The sequence below is a fragment of the Heliangelus exortis genome, chromosome 1, assembly GCF_036169615.1.
Source record: "Heliangelus exortis chromosome 1, bHelExo1.hap1, whole genome shotgun sequence".
In the NCBI taxonomy this organism is placed as follows: Eukaryota; Metazoa; Chordata; class Aves; order Apodiformes; family Trochilidae; genus Heliangelus; species Heliangelus exortis.
Window position 1 is genome coordinate 2,416,973 of NC_092422.1, and position 16,342 is coordinate 2,433,314.

Consider the following 16,342-nt stretch of genomic DNA (forward strand, 5'->3'; position numbering starts at 1 on the left):
GAAGGAAAACCCCCTTGCAAGTGCTGCTTTCTGGAGGTTGCTGTGCACACCAGCAAACCCTGCAGTGGGTGGGTTCCTCATATAGAAATCAAGTCTTTCACTTCAATTTTTTTTTTTTTTTACATGGTTTTCTCTCCACTTGAAGAGCTTAGGCTTCTAAAAGAGTGGCTTTCAACTCCCTTCCTTCCTCATTTCCTGCTTTACAAACACTGGGATAGTTTTTCCCTTACCCACGGAGCTGGGGATCCCTGGGGATGGGGGTTGAGGTGTTGCTCAAGCAGCCCTGGAGCTGTGCTGGGTAAGGATGGATTTTTCCTTGAGAGGAGCTGTGCAACAGCCCTGGTGGAGCAACAGCCCAGCCCACAGCCTGCTGCTTGCCTGTCCTTTGGGATTTTTTATCTCATGCAGAGCTCACGGGTTTCCCTGTTATCAAACTTCCAGAAGTAGGCAACTTAAAGTGGTGACGTGCCTCAGGACCATGTGTTAATGTCCTCTGCACTTTTATGGTCAAAGGAATGGAAGTTTGCTTAGGTGGGAACTGATGTTACCCATTAATCCCCTCCAGCATCCCCCCAAGCAGCTGGGTGTTTGCAGATGCCAACAGTTCCCCTCCCAGGATACTTGAATGGGAAATATTACCTTTTGACAAGCCTAAAAGTAAGCAAACTGCACAAGCATTGATTTAAAACCCTCTATTTGAAATGGAAAATATTCTTATCTTTGTTCATTGTGCAAATGTAACTTTATTTTTCTCTTTTTTTTTTTTTTTTTTTTCCCTAGGCACAGGGTCGAACATTCTTTCTTCTCTGCAGGATTTGTTCTGGCTGTCTAAATCCAAGCTAGAGAAACAACTCCAAATCATCTCTGTGCTGCAATGGGTTCTCACTTTCCTAGTCATGGGTAAGTAACACCTTGTGGCTGAAAGCAAAGCTGTTTTTTTTTTTTTTCTATTATTTTTATTTTAATGTTTGTTTTTGGTTAAGTTTATTTTTCCTTTAATATAGAAGATTTTGAAAGCCAAAATGTTAACTTCTGCATAAGCATCAATCACTGGATGGGCACTGCAAGCAGGGCAGTTCCTGTAGGTTTAGTGGAGCACACTTGGATAATTTGGTATTTTGGCAATAAATAGTTTTACCTGGCTCTAGAAAAAACACAGGGGCTGTGGAAAGCTCCCCTGATGTTCAGCTCTTGTCCTACAAATAAATCTTAAGCAACTGGAAATCTCTCACCTGACTCACTCATAGGAATGTCCCCGATTTCTTGGAAGCAATTGGTAACTGATTGCAACAGAAATGTCTTCTTCTTGGCTTGGTCTCCTTCCAAGAGGTCCCAAAGATGGGCAAGAGGTGTTTGTGTTTGATCAGGAAAACATCAGAGTCTGTTTGTTTGTCTCTGGATACTTCTATGGGAAGGTTTAGGGTGCTCCACCCCATGGTATTGTTGATAATTAAACTGGAAAAATGTCATGGAATCATGGAATGCTTTGGAAGGGGCTTTTAAATGTCCATCCCCCCCTGCTCTGAACAGGGACATTGCAATTGGGTCTGGTTCCTCAGAGCTTTCCAGGGAAGATGCTGACTGCAATCAGTCAAGCAAGTTTCCCTCTTCCTTCCCAGTTCAGTTTGGGCTAAAATGCCAAGATCCTTTGTGGGTGTCATCCTGGTGGGACATGGGGAGGATTTGTGAGCTGTGGAAGGAAAAGAAACCCCTGGGTGTGGGCCACAAAGAAATCTGGATGCTCATCAAGTCCTGCTCTTGCAAGCAGCTGCCCTACCTGGATATTTTTATGGAATAGGGCCTTGGAGAATCCAGGAAGGGGAGGTTTGAGCAGGTACCTTGGAGGAAGATAAGGAGTTTTTAACTAAATCCAATTTGATTGAGGATTAATGACCTCAGATTGAGACCAAGACCCCAGGAGAGAAGGGTCAAAAAGCAAAGGACTCCTCATGCAGACCCAAACCTGATGCAACTTTGTTTTTTCTTCTCTTTCTCCAGGTGTTGCTTGCACTTTAATCCTCATGTACATACTGTGCACAGATTGTTGGGCCATTGCTGCTCTTTATTTAGCCTGGCTGGTATTTGACTGGAATACACCAAAGAAAGGTAAATATTGCAGAACAGATCCTTACTGTTTAAGTATCCCTGACCTCAGATTTAGACAAAGCAGCATTTCCTTATCAGGGGTGATTTCCCTTCTTGGTGGCACTTGGCTGAATCACTGACCAAAAACATTACTCAGTGATGCACACAAAGGTCAGGCCTCAGCATAAGATGATTTTATTGATGGTGAGGGCAAGGCAAGATAAAATTCACTAATATTGTGCCATTTCTGGCTTTTAGCAACATATTTCTTAGGCTTAGGTTATTCCAGCAGGTCAGAAATATCTCTGTAAAGACCCCAAGCTCTTGCTGTCCTCCTCTCCAGTTCCTGCAAGGTTCAGATTATGGTGTGGCTGTTAAGATGTGGCTCCTCTGAGGAGTCAGTGTTGCTGCTAATGGAGCAAAAAGCTTTTTATTCTGGCAGGCAGCCTGGAGAAACCCAGCTCTGAGACCCCACAACAAGATTTGATGGCCTCTCCTTGCCTTGCCAGATGAGCACCACTCTTCATGGCTCTAAGACCACTGAAAGGAGGCAGCATCTCAGCCTTCCTTCTCCAAAAAATGAATCTAAATCAAAATTGAGCTGTTTCCAGCTTGACATATCCAGTGCCCAGATAGCAAGTCAGGTCCCACCATGAATTTGTCATCAGGTCTTGGTCAGCTTGAAGTACCCTGAAGTCCTGAGCATGGGTGGTTTCACCTGACTTTAGTGAAAGATGCAGCTTGGGACAGCTTTGAGGAATGGAATTATTTATTTCTCCAGCAAACTCTCTGGAATCTTCAGGTGGGCACTCATGTGGAAAGAGCTTTAGAAACATAATTGATTTTTTTTCTCTCTTCAGGTGGAAGAAGATCCCAATGGGTGAGGAACTGGGCTATATGGAGATACTTCAGGGATTATTTTCCAATAAGAGTAAGTCACAGTTTAAGTCTGTATTATGGGACTTAAGTCTTAAGTATTATGGGACTTCACTTTTTTTTAATGACTGAATTACAACTGATTTTTGCTAAGCCCTGGAGGTGATGTTGGACCTAGACTGGGCTACCCATGACACTAAACTGGAAGCAGGATGTGGGTTACTCATGGTAACCATACTACTGCCATACTACTCCTTGGAATTGCTGTGCTTATAAAATCTGCAGTGCTTGATCAGTGGGAGTGTCATGATTTGCAGAATATGCTACAACTTCTGGCTTTGTCACCAGACTTCTTTGCAGCATAAAGGCTCCTGCCCATCTCCAGTTTATCTCCTGTGCTGCAGCAGTCCTGAGCTCAGCTCTGCCTCTGTTCCTTCAGCTCAGCTCTATCTCTATTCCTTGAGCTCAGTTTTGGTCTGATTTCCACTTCCATCCATATGGAGGGATGTGATAGGTAAGAATTCCTGGGAACCCTATGCACCAAGAGCCCTGCAGCTTCACAAGGAGCAAGGAGCTCAGCTCTGAAGTCTGCTTTGGGAAAAGGAGCTTCCAGCAACAGGAATATCTCCAGTTCTTTGTCTTGGAACCTGCTCACGTTCTGCTGGCATTTTCCCTGTTAGTTCAGAGTTGTTGCAGACAGAGGACAGGGCTGGATTGGGGTTGCAGAATGAGCTGAAGAGGTGAAATTCAGCTTGGAATTCAGCTCAATCCTCTTTGGAAGGACACACGACTGCAAGGAGCATTGTGTCAGGCTGTTGGCAAGTTTTATTCAGGCTGGGCAAAAGGAAAGGACCTTGCCATGGCTTTTGATGAGCCCAGCCTCAGGAGGTAGCAGAGAATCCAGTTCCAGTAGGAAGCCAAAGCTACAGAGGTTGGATTCCTGCTTGCCAAAGTCACTTGAGCTTTTAGGGTGTCTGAACGTGGTTTCATTGAATGGTTTGGGTTGGAAGGGACATTAAAGATCATCCAGTTTCCACCCTTGCCACTTTCTTGCTGTTATTAGTGGGTAATTCTTGGCAAGTGTTGGTGTAGATGGAAAGATGTATTGCCAATGCACAGGCTGCAAGTTGGCTGCTTAAACCCAGGTCTTGTAGCTCATGGAGAACAGAGCATCCTCCAGTGTTGAAGATGGGTACCTCTGCTCTGTGAGAAGAGGTTTTGGGTTGTTTCCTTGGAGATTGTCTCCTTCCAGCCTGGGGATGTCTGCTCCATGCTGCTTATCTCTTCACTTGACTGAAGAAAAGCCAAGACCAGAAAGCTGGTGGGGGAGTTTTTAGGATGTCATTGATAAGACATGGGGGAATGGATACAAACAAGAGGAGGGGAGATTGAGATTAGGTATTAGGAAGAAGTTCTTCACCATGAGGGTGGTGAGAGCCTGGCACAGGTTGTCCAGAGAGGTGCTGGAAGCCCCATCCCTGGAAGTTTTTAAGGCCAGGTTGGATGGGGCTCTGAGCAACCTGATCTGGTGGGAGGTGTCCCTGCCCATGGCAGGGGGGATGGACCTGGATGATCTAAAAGGTCCCTTCCAACCCTGAAAATTCTCTTATTCTATGATGGGATGAGGGGAAACAGCTTTAAACTAGAAAAGGGGAGATTTAGGTTGGACAACAAGAAGAAATTCTTTGGGGTGAGGGTGCTGAGCCCCTGTCCCAGGGTGCCCAAGGAAGCTGTGGCTGCCCCATCCCTGGCAGTGTCTCAGCCCAGGTTGGATGGGGCTTGGAGCAACCTGGGCTGTGGGAGGGGTCCCTGTGCACCCCTCCAGAACTCTACCTGGCATCAGATTTGCTTTGTCAGAGCAGTGCATGAGGAGCAGCCTCTGCTCTGATGTTTATAGCTTGGTTTCCACCTGAGCCAGCTGTGCCTCCCATCCTAAAACACCAGGAGGTCTCTTGTACCTGGAGATGACAGAATCACAGAGTGCTTGGGGTTGGAAGAGACCTCTGGAAGTCATTTAATCAAACCCCCCTGCTAAAGCAGCTTCACTTAAAGCAGATGCCACAGGATTGTGTCCAGGAGGGTTTCAGATGTCTCCACAACCTCTCTGGGCATCCTGTTCTAGTGTTCCCATCACCCTCAAGTCAAGTTCCTCCTCATGTTTAGATGGAACTTTGTGTTCTAGCTCATGCCTGTTCCCCCTTCTCCTGTCCCTGGGCACCACTCAAGAGGATTCTGGCCCCATCCTCTTGACACCCACCCTGTGGACATTGATAAAACCCTTCCCTGTTTTTTCCAGATGGAACAGCCCCATGTTGTGTTTTGTAATACCAGGTGGGTTTGGAAACCAAGCTGCATCTGGCTGAGCTCCTTCCTTTCCACCTTCACTGGGGCTTCATGCCCTGACAGCAAAAATCTCTTTTAGGGCACTGGAAGCTTAAATCTGTCTGCTGCTCAGTGACTGTCCTGATAAATGATGTTAAGCCAAGCAGTGCATGAGGAAGCTTCCAGGGAGCTAAATCCTTATGCTGGGAAAGCCCAAACCCTTGGAGGTGCTGAGGGTGCTGGGTGCTTGGCTGGACTCCACCTCCAAGCAGATCCTGAGGATGTCACCAGGGCTGTGCCCCAATCTAAAGGTCTTGTTTAAGTCAGGAAGGCATCACCTGAACACACCTGCTGCTTATCTCCAGAGGCAATAGTGCCTCAGATTGCCATGAACTTTGCCTCCCTTTTGTCAAGCTCTGAGCATTTCAAAAGTCTCCTGGGAGATCTCAGTTTCCTGCTGAGATGGGAGAGGCAGCAGCATTGCCAGAGCAGGGACTCTTACAAAATAGTGACTCTTTTTCTTGCAGCTTTTGTCTTGCACTCTGGCTTGGTTGGCTTCCTGGCAAAGCTTCCCCTTAATTGCTGTTGGAGATGATGGACAGAATGGAAATGGAAGCTTTTGCTCCTTCTCTGGGATGTAGTGGTACTGCTGAGAGCCTGGAGGGCTCCTCAAGTCCTGGCCAGCACTGCTGGGAAAGGGAGAGAATTTATTCCACAGTGCTGCTGAGTAGGATACGACTCCTGGCAATTATTGCCTTATTTTACAAGTTTATACACTCATTCCTGCACCTGGGATCCTGCAGGATGAGCTCTAACTTGCTGCTTTCTGCATGTTTCCATGGTCAGGGGGCTGGTCCTGGTCCTATGCAGTCTTTTTCCTCTGCACTGGAATGTGCTACTTACTCATCCTCTTCCTACAAATAGAATTGGCAATGCTCTTCCCTGGGAGTATCTGGCATTCCAATATTAACACTTTTTTTTCTTTTTTCTTTTCTTTTTTTTTTTTCTTTTTTTTTCTTTTTTTTTTTTCTGCTGTCCTTGCACTGCTTTATTGCTCCTGTAGTCATGGCAAGGTCTGTATAAAGAAATCTCTTCTTACTAGAGCAGATGGATGGACCCTTGCCCCCTCTGATAGAGGCTGGGTCTCAGACAGCAGCTCAGAGCAGGGCTGTTGGTGCAGTGGGGTGAAGGTCCAACTAATTCCTGGCTGGGATCCAGGAAGGATAGGCTGCCACTGTTTCATCCCAGGGAGCATAAAGGCTTCAAGGAGCTGAGGGTTGCATAGAGAAGACCTTGAAGGCCAAAGAAAAAAAAAAAAAAAAAAAGGCAAACTAGAGGTCCAGAACAGAGTTGCACAAGCATTGCTGTCAAATGTCAGCTCCAGTGATTGCTGATAAGACACCCAGCAGCTCAGTGTTTGGTTGTCAGGGGCAAAGGTGCAAGAAAACTAGAGGAATCATAGATCATTTTGGTTGGAAAAGACCTTTCAGATCATCCAGTCCAACCCTGAACCCAGCACTGCCAAGGCCACCACTGCCCCATGGCCTCAGCACCACAGCTCCAGGGCTTGGAAATCCCTCCAGGAATGATGGGGACTCCACCACTGCCCTGGGCAGCCTGGAATGACAGGGAATGACAACCCTTTCCAGGAAGAAATTGTTCCCAATATCCAATCTAAACCTCCCCTGGTGGATTTTAAAGCCATTTCCTCTTGTCCTGTCACTTGTCACCTGGAAGAACAGCCCAGCACCCACCTCCTTACAACCTTCTTGGGAGGAGTTGTAGAGAGTAGTGGGTGATCAGAGTCCTAAGGAAAGCTTCAAACTTGCTTGAAATTAGGAATAAGGGATTGCAGCACATCAAAAATTCCTGCTTCTAGACTCCATAGCCATGACAGCCCTGCCTGGGGTGTTGCCAGTTCTGTCCCTGGGCTGGGTTTCTGCGTTAGCAGCTCTAAGATCTTCACCACTTGTGGACAAGAAGACAAACTTGGCTGGTACTTGGCAGTTTTTCATTGGCCTGACTTGGGTGGAGGAAGATTTAAGCTTCTGGGAACCCACCTGATGAGACAACCTGTGGAGAGCAGTGGCAGCCTGCATGGGACAAGGAGATGGGGAAAAAGCATAGACAGGAATACCAGGCCTGTAAATCCCTGTTGTGAGCATTTACTGAGTCTCCAGTGCTGCACTGATTTTTATTTATTTATTTATTATTATTTTTAATTTTTTTTTCACCTTTTCCGTGGGTGGGATGTGAGCTCCTTCCCTGCACCTCCCTTGCCTTGTTCCTGCACTATTTAAGGCCAAGTGAAAGGTTCAGCACCTGGCTTGGGGCATCCCCCAGTATCCATACTGGGGGAAGGAGGAAGGCATTGAGAGCATCCCCAAGGACTTTGGTGGATGAAAAGCTGGATGTGAGCTGGCAACATATGCAAGCAGCCCAGAAAACCAACCATGTCCTGGGCTGCAACACCACCAGCATGGACAGAAGGTCAAGGGAAGGGGATTCTCCCTTGGTGTTCTGGTCAGACCCCCCCTGCAGTGCTGAATCCAGTTCTGGGGTTCCCAACACCAGAAGCAGATGGAGGTGTTGGAGTGAGTCCAAAGGAGGCCATGGAGATGCTCAGAGGGTTGGAGCAGCTCTGGAGCCAGGGGGAGAGAGTTGGGGGTGTTCAGTCTGGAGAAGAGAAGGCTCCAGGGAGAGCTTCTTGTGGCCCTTCAGTACCTGCAAAGAGTCTCTAAGAATGATGGGGACAGACTTTTCAGTGATAAGAGAAGAGGTGATGGCTTTGAACTAAAAGAGGGGAGATTCAGACTAGAGATAAGGAAGAAAGTGGTTTATGGGGAGGGTGGTGAGATGCTGATTCAGGTTGCCCAGAGAGGTGGGAGATACCCCATGTCTGGAAACATTCCAGGTCAGGGTTCTGAACAGTTTGATCCAAAGATGTCCCAGCTCACTGCAGGGGGGTTGGGTTGGACTAGATGAGTTTTGAAGGTCCCTTCCAACCCAACCCATTCTGTGCTTCTGATTAGTTGTGCAAGTGGTGTGGGTGGGTATCACCAAGCCTGGTGTGGGTATCACCAAGCAGTGGAAACACAACCCTCTGCTTCCATCACCTCTGCTTCTGAGGTCTTGGGGAAAAAAAAAAAAACAAAAAAAAGCATGGAGTGATAAGGCTGCACATGGCTGGATTCTGGGCAAGGTATCCAAAGCAGGTGGCTCCACTGGAAGCTGGGTGTCCTTGCATGTGGTTGAGAGGCAGGGTGCTTGGCATGGGTGGCAGCAGGAGGACTGAGTGTCTCCTGTCTCCTGGCTGGGAGCAGTGTGGGGCTTTGTCACGTTCAGCTCACAAGTGCCTCGTGCTCCTGAGTGACAAGGACAGCCCCTCTTTCAGCTCTTAAAGTAGCTGTGTTTGGTGTAGATGAAGGAAACCACTACCCTGCTCTGCAAGGAAAAATATCTTCAGTATCTACAACTGGTTTAACCAAGCCAGTGATGTTTGTAGCTCCCAGGACTTAAGTATCTTACAACTGAGCAAGAGCTGAGAGATGGGGGAGTTGCTTCCCATACCATTGCTTTTTTCCTTCCAGTCTTTCCTGGAGAGTGCTTCCCAGTCTAGTCTGGGAGCCCTGGTTGCCTTAACTGGGTTAAGGGAAGTGAAAGCAAAGCCATCTACTCTTAGAGAAAGAAGGGACAAAGGATGACTGATGTGACACAGGTGACTGATGTGACACAGGCTGTGAGGCTCCCCAGAGCTGCTGCAACCACAAATGAAGCTTCCTGGAGACCCTACCTGACCTCAAAGCTTGGGGAGAAAGTGGGGAGAAGGGGGTGGTCCCACTTGTTGAAGTCCCTGCAGTGTCGTGGCTGTGTGGCAGCTGCTGTCTGAAATAGCACAAGAGCCACAGCATCGTCTGGGGACAGTGATGGGGACAGAGGGGAGGAGGAGGAGGGAATCAAATTTCCAAGTGCTGGGCTTCAGCTCCCTGTAGCATGATTCAACAACAACAACAACAACAGCAAAAAAAGACTTCTTGCTGACTGCCAAAGCCCTTCTTGGCAGAGCCAACAGGGCCTGGAATGCTGACGGGACGTTTTGGAAAGCTGTGATTTTTTTTATTTTTTTTTTTTCCAAGAGGAGTTGACACAGAGTGACCTTGGCATGGACAGATTGAGGGATGGGGTGAAGCACCTCGTGATTGAGGTGCACGTAGGACTTGGAGGTCCTGTCCCAACCTGAGACCTGCTGGGGTGTTGGGAGTTAGCAAGACCAAACAAAAAAAAATAATCAGAATTTGATCCCTACTTGTGTAGGGTGATGCAGCAATCCTGACTGATGCTCTTGGACTTCTTGCCTGGGGAAGATGCTGTGATGCATGGACAGCAGCTACTCAGAGTGTCAAAAAAGTCCTAGAATCCCTGAATTGTTTGGGTTGGAAGGGACCTTCCAGCTCCTCCAGTTCCAACCCCCTGGATGGGCAGGGACCCCTCCCACAGCCCAGGTTGCTCCAAGCCCATCCAACCTGGGCTGAGACACTGCCAGGGATGGGGCAGCCACAGCTTCCTTGGGCAAGGGTCTCACTACCTTTCCAGTGAAGAATTCCTTTCTATTATCCAGTCTTAAAGTCCTCTGGAAGTAGTGGTACCAGGGCCTGGGTTGTTTTCTGCATGGCTGAGCCAGCTCTGGAGGTTCCATGCTGGGCAAACAGCTGAGTGAATGGTCAGGAATATTGCACAACCCCAAACCAATTTGATCATTGCTCCTGGATCATGTCCTGCAGAAATCAGGACACTGCTCTTGCTGGCACTTTGGCACACAGGACAGAAGCAAAAACTTCTTGAAAAGAGGGATAGTTTCCAGTGGTAAGCCACCTTTCTGCACATTTTCTCTCTTGGAGGATGGCCAGCAAGCATGCTAAGTGGTTGGGTCTTTTTTTTTATGTATTAAGCAAACTTCTGTTATGGGACACTGGTTCTTATTCTTCTTTTCCCCCCTCACACTGGGATGGGAGCCACTAATGTGGTGAGAGGGCTTGGAAGGAGGTGTAGCTGTGGCTCCAGGGCCATGAAGAATGTGGTTGGTTTGGGCAAGAGCCTTTTAAGAATACCTCTGGAAGGAGTGGAGAAACAAAGGACACAGTCTACTGCAACCCACCCCCTGTCCCTGCTTGGCTGGCAGTCCCCTTGTGTCAAAAATCAGCTTGTTCATCCTGTTCCCTCTGCTTGGGGGACTGAAACCTAAGGGGCTGCTCTTACCATAGCTTCTGAAATCCAGGAGAACCCATAGCTCCAGCCCTGCAGATGTTCTCCCTGGTGGAAAGGGAGAGAAAAGCTAGGGACTTGGAATTTTTTTTTTTTTTTTTCTTATTACCTGAAAACATCTGTCTTCATGTGAGCTCACTCTTTTTTGTTCCTAGCTGGTTAAAACCCACAATCTGCTGACCACAAGGAATTACATTTTTGGGTACCACCCCCATGGCATCATGGGCTTGGGTGCCTTTTGCAACTTCAGCACAGAGGCCACAGGTGTTGGCCAGAAATTTCCTGGGATCCGACCCTACCTTGCTACCCTGGCTGGGAACTTCAGGATGCCCATTTTGAGGGACTACTTAATGTCTGGTGGTAAGTGCAAGAAAACTTTGTTCCTTTTCACTATGCCCTTGTCTCTGAGCTGTCTTTCCATCCCCAACCTGAAAAAGCTGTGGCAGAAGCTGACATAACCACTGCTTTCCTATGGCAGAACAAACATTGCTCTCACATAGCTGTCAAGAAGAAGCTGTGAATAAATGTGACAATTTTGGGCTGTGGGGACCATCCTTAACCACCATCCTTAACTCGAGGACACTCCTGTCCAAAGGGATAGGAAGATCTCTGGAATTTGTAGTTGTGGATGTGGGAGAGGGAGAGTTGGAAGCAAGTTAGAATCATGGAACAGTCTGGGTTGGGAAAGGCTTCAGATCATCAAGTCCAGCCATAAAGCTGGCACTGCCAAATCCACCACTCAACCATGTCCCTAAAAGTTGTCCTGGGAGGTAGTGATAGATGAAGCTGCACTAACTAAAATAAAAAGTATTCCTTAGCCTGTGAAATAGGAATAGCATGGATTGCCCTGTTCCTGGGCTCATTCCCACGTGAGCTGTCATGCAGCTTGTTTTTTTGGTGGTGATGGATGGATGCTCTCTTCACCCAACCCCACTTTTGGGTGCCTGCAAGGAGTAAAGGACCAGCAGGTCCAAGGAAGTGATTCTGCCCCTGTACTCAGCCCTGGTGAGGCCACACCTCGAGTCCTGTGTCCAGTTCTGGGCCCCTCAGTTCAGGAAGGAGATTGAGGTCCTGGAACAGGTCCAAAGGAGGCAACCAGGCTGGTGAAGGGACTCGAGCACAGGCCCTATGAAGAGAGGCTGAGAGAGCTGAGGCTGTTCAGCCTGAAGAAGAGGAGGCTCAGGGGAGACCTCATCACTCTCTCCAACTCCCTGAAAGGAGGTTGGAGCCAGGGGGGAGTTGGTCTCTTTTCCCAGATGACTTTCAACAAGACAAGAGGACACAGTCTTAAGTTGTGCCAGGGGAGATTTAGGCTGGATATCAGAAAGAATTTTTTTATGGAGAGGGTGATCAGGCAGTGGAATGGACTGCCTGGTGAGGTGGTGGATTCTCCATCCCTAGAGACATTTAAAAAGAGACTGGATGTGGCACTCAGTGCCATGGGCTGGCAACCGCACCGGTGGGTCAAGGGTTGGACTTGATGATCTCTGAGGTCCCTTCCAACCCAGCTAATTCTATGATTCTATGAAAGGATCAGGGGCACTGCATGGTTTCAGCTGCACAGAGGAGCCCCTTCCATGCAGAGATGGTTTGCAGGGACCCAGCAGTGATGCTGAGCTGAGTTCCATCAACAGGTCTGTTCTAATAGGTTTAAATATTTTAATGATGGAGAAACTTGTAGGTTCTGCCTGAGCAGAGGAAGCAGTGTTGATAACAGTGTTCTGGCATGGCTTGAGCTCTGTTTCCTGAGCAAGGATGCCCATCAGTTAGGTAGAAATGAGAGGTTCAGATTTCAAGACCACAAAGTGAGCAGCCTGGTTGCTGTTCCTGGAACAGATTCACCAATAAATGACTTTAAAACAGATATCTTACTGCAGTGGTTTTGGCTGAATCTTGACCAGCTGGAGACAGGACAGGAGGAGATGCACTTGGCTCTTGATAGCTTTGACTCTTTCCAAGTTCCCTGCCCTGATTTGGGGAGGGAGAGGAAAAATACCTCTCCCTGCTGAAGAAAAGGAATTTGTCTTTGCCTAGGAGGGGCAGAGCTGGTTTCCACCTTCCTGCATCAGATGGAAGTTGCTGTGTGAAGTGCATAATTCCCACCACTTGGGAATCCTGCAGGACAACAGTGCAGGAGAAATTGGGATCTGCTTCTGTAAATTTAATTTGTGTCTTGCTGATGTTTCCACAAAGCATCAGCCTTTCTATATTTAAAAAAACCCCACATATTCAAGCTGCTCAAGATGACTGGTAGACAAGTCTGGCCAGCTCACCTCTTTTTGGAAGGAAGGTGGGAGTAGATATCAACAAAATCCCTGCTGAGAGGGCTGGCTTGGCTGTCCCTGAGCATTAAATCAGTAAGAATCAGTTAAATCAGTAGGAAATTCTGCTTCCACTCTACTTAGGATTTAATTAATACTAAAGTGGAGGTCTCTTGGACAAATTTAACTTTCTGAAAGCCATAATTGCTCTTCACTTTCCTATACTGGAACTCAAGGGTGTCACTACAAAGGCTTGAACACCACTTGGGAAATGCTGAGAGTTGCCTCAGTCCTTTGGGTTGTTTTTTTTTTAATTAACCACTTCAAGTGAAACCCTGGCAAAATATTCAATAAAAACCCCAACCAATACTTAGCTGGTTCACAACCAACTGCTGCATATTGCAATGTTTTGCATCCTCTAAGGCATGAAGAGATGGCCAGAAAATCTAATATACTGTGTAAATGTGCTAAAAACACAGCTTAGCAGTTGCCACGTGTCTGACTGTCTTTCTGCTTTTCCTGGAGGAAGGATTTCAGTGCTCAGGGCTGTGAGCAGATGTAATCTTCTTTTGCTAACAAGTGTGAAATGGCTGAATGTAAATCTGTGCTGCCCTTTTAGCTCTGTAGTCTGAGCCTTGGTGTGGAGGATAGGAGAAATATGAAGGTTTCTTTCTGTCCTACAAAGCAGAAGGCTTTGAAAGCCTGAACCTTTCAAAGGGAAGGTGGTCAGGAGGAGATCAGCTGGATTTGAAGATGAAAAGCCCATTTCTTTCAGCTTCATGTATCTCAAGTGCCACCCCTGTACTCTGGAGCTGGGCTTAGTTGGTGACCTTGATGCTGAGGGTTTCAGGATGGACATGAAAACTTAGAGACTTGCCCTGCCTAATCCCACAGGACCCATTCATCACTTAGTTTTTTGGATCAAGTGGTGAATAGCAGGAGATGTGCAGAATCCCCTTCTAAAATTAAATTGTGTGATGCCACTTTTGGCAGTGCTGGGAGCTTCAGGGCTCCACAGGGCTCAGAACTGTGGGGATGGGAATGTGAGTGATGGAATCTTGCTTCTCCTTGCCTTATTCAGGTCAAAACCAAGGGATGAGCAAGCTCTGACAATCACTGGGATAAAAACACAAGTTTCAGGGGTAGAGAATCAATATTTTTTAGCATTTGTAGAGCAAAAGAGTAGATATAAAGGTTCCCTTTTTCACTGGGCTGAATGATAAGATCTCTGGAGTGGGGCCTGAGGTTTTTAGAGCAGGGATTGCTTTGTAAAGCTGAAGGGCTCTGACTGGTAGTCCAGTCCAGTCCCTTCTCTGTCCCAAGCATCTTTGCCTTCCCAGGACAGCAAAGGTTGCACTCTCTCCATGAAGGAGTGTAGGAAGTTAGTTCAGAAAAATTCTGGTTTTAAAGTAATCCATAGTAGATCTGCCACTGGAAGGTTTGTCAATTTATTCTTTTTGTGTCACTAAAGCATCATCCCAAAGGAAGTTTTATTCCACTACTTGGTCTTGCTGAGGAACTGGTCAAATTCAGACTTTTGTCCATTAAAAAAACCACAATTGCTTTGCTTCCCCCTTCAGAATAAACCAGCTCCTGCTGCAAAGGTTTTGTGGAGGGAAGACATGATAAACAATTGCTTTTGGCACCACTAAATACAGAGGAAAATCCTTTTGTGTTCAGGGCAGCTTTTTGAGAGCTGGAGCTGGTGGAGTTTATGATCAGCTCTAATGCTGTCCAGGTCTTCTAAGTGGTCCTTTAGTTGAGGAAGAGGTTGCCTGAGGATGCACCCAACCCCCTGTGACCACAGGGATGTTGGACAACTTAACCTGGCAATGAAAACCTTATTTTTTTGCTCCAAGTAGAGCTGTTATCTTCAGGTTCCTGCCTTTATCTTTCTGCTCCAAGTAGGGCTGAGATCTTCGGGTTCATTTTCATCTCTCAACTTGACCCTTGTGTCTGTCTCTGGGATATCCAGGTATATGTCCTGTGAACCGTGACAGCATAGACTACATCTTGTCCAAGAATGGCACTGGCAATGCCATCATCATCGTGGTTGGAGGGGCAGCAGAGTCCTTGAACTGCACCCCGGGCAAGAACTCGGTGACGCTGAAAAATCGGAAAGGATTTGTGAAGCTGGCTCTCAGACATGGGTAAGGGGCAGCCTTGGTGGTAACACTTGAAAGCAGCTGATGTCTTGGGTGGATTCTGCTTTTTGGAGTCTTGCTGGGTTGTGTGGATGGATGCCCAGAGCACCAGACACGTGAGTCTGGCCCCTGCCTTCTGCCCCTCAGCAGAAGATGCCTGAGAGAGTTTCCAAGGGAAGGAGAGGGAGGTGTGAGCTCCCTGCATGGGGCGTCACTTCTGCAGCTCCTCTGATCTCTAGGGATGTGTCTGAAATGGGATGGCCACCAAAAAGCAGAGATGAGAAGCTATGGAAGCATATTCAATGCCTTGGCAGAGTTTTCTGGGCCTCTTACAGCTCTTGCATGCCTAAAGGGTATCTGTGATATCATATCAAGTGTGGATGGCTTCTGTCAGTACCTTGTGCTGAAAAAAACCAAAAAACCCAAACAGTTTTGACCATGGGCAGTCTGAAAGAGCACAGGAAGGCAGTGAGTGTGGTACTGAGGTGCTGACATCAGACCAGCCCATGGGTGTGAGCTCCTAACATCTTCCCAATTTTCTAGGGCTGACTTGGTTCCTGTCTACTCCTTTGGGGAGAACGAAGTGTACAAGCAAGTGATCTTTGAGGAGGGCTCCTGGGGAAGATGGGTTCAGAAGAAGTTTCAGAAGCACATTGGCTTTGCTCCCTGCATCTTTCATGGCCGTGGCCTCTTCTCCTCCAACACCTGGGGATTGTTACCTTACTCCAAGCCCATCACTACTGTTGGTAAGGTCTTGGTGTAAAGGTGCTGTCATAAAATCGGAGTGGTTTGGGTTGGAAAGGACCTTAAAGATCATCTGGTTCCAACCCCCTGCCATGGGCAGGGACACTGTCCATGAGGACAGGTTGTTCTTGGCTCTGTCCAACTTGGCCTTCAACACTTCTAGGGATGGGGCAGCCACAGCTTCCCTGGGAAACCTGAACCAGGGTCTCACCACCTTCATCCCAGGAAAGAATTTCTTCCTAAGATCTAACCTAAATCTCACATTTTTCAGTATGAAACTCTTACCTCTCATCCTATCACTCCATGTCCTTGGCAAAAGTCTCTCCCCAACTTTCCTGTAGCCCCTTCAAGTACTGGAATATGCTCCAAGTTTTGCCCAGAGATTTCTCTACTCTGGGCTGAACAACCCCAACTCTCAGTTATGTGCCATGCTCTAGGTAGTAGCATACTCAAGTCAATGCCATAACCCTACTCCAGCTTGGTCTTGGAGTCTTGACTATAAAACAGTTTTCCCTTCAATGTAAAACCTTCCAGCACAGATGAGGGTGAGTTGGGAGAGTTTCCTGGGCTACAAGCTTCCCATCATTCTCTAACTCAAGCTACTTTTGCATGTGAGATCTTTTTGGGGGGAAATATGCCATAGGTCCT

At 47.4% G+C, this 16,342-nt stretch overlaps 1 protein-coding gene across 1 annotated transcript in view; it reads left to right on the forward strand.

Annotated features, from left to right (window-relative positions):
• Positions 1-16,342, forward strand: part of DGAT2 (diacylglycerol O-acyltransferase 2) — a 28,259-nt gene that overhangs the window by 9,571 nt on the left and 2,346 nt on the right. Inside the window, exons 2-7 of the mRNA XM_071765431.1 lie at positions 781-900; positions 1,999-2,106; positions 2,946-3,016; positions 10,701-10,905; positions 14,782-14,956; positions 15,494-15,696. Of these exons, the coding sequence (XP_071621532.1) occupies positions 781-900; positions 1,999-2,106; positions 2,946-3,016; positions 10,701-10,905; positions 14,782-14,956; positions 15,494-15,696 (882 nt within the window). The remainder of the gene's footprint in view (positions 1-780; positions 901-1,998; positions 2,107-2,945; positions 3,017-10,700; positions 10,906-14,781; positions 14,957-15,493; positions 15,697-16,342) is intronic.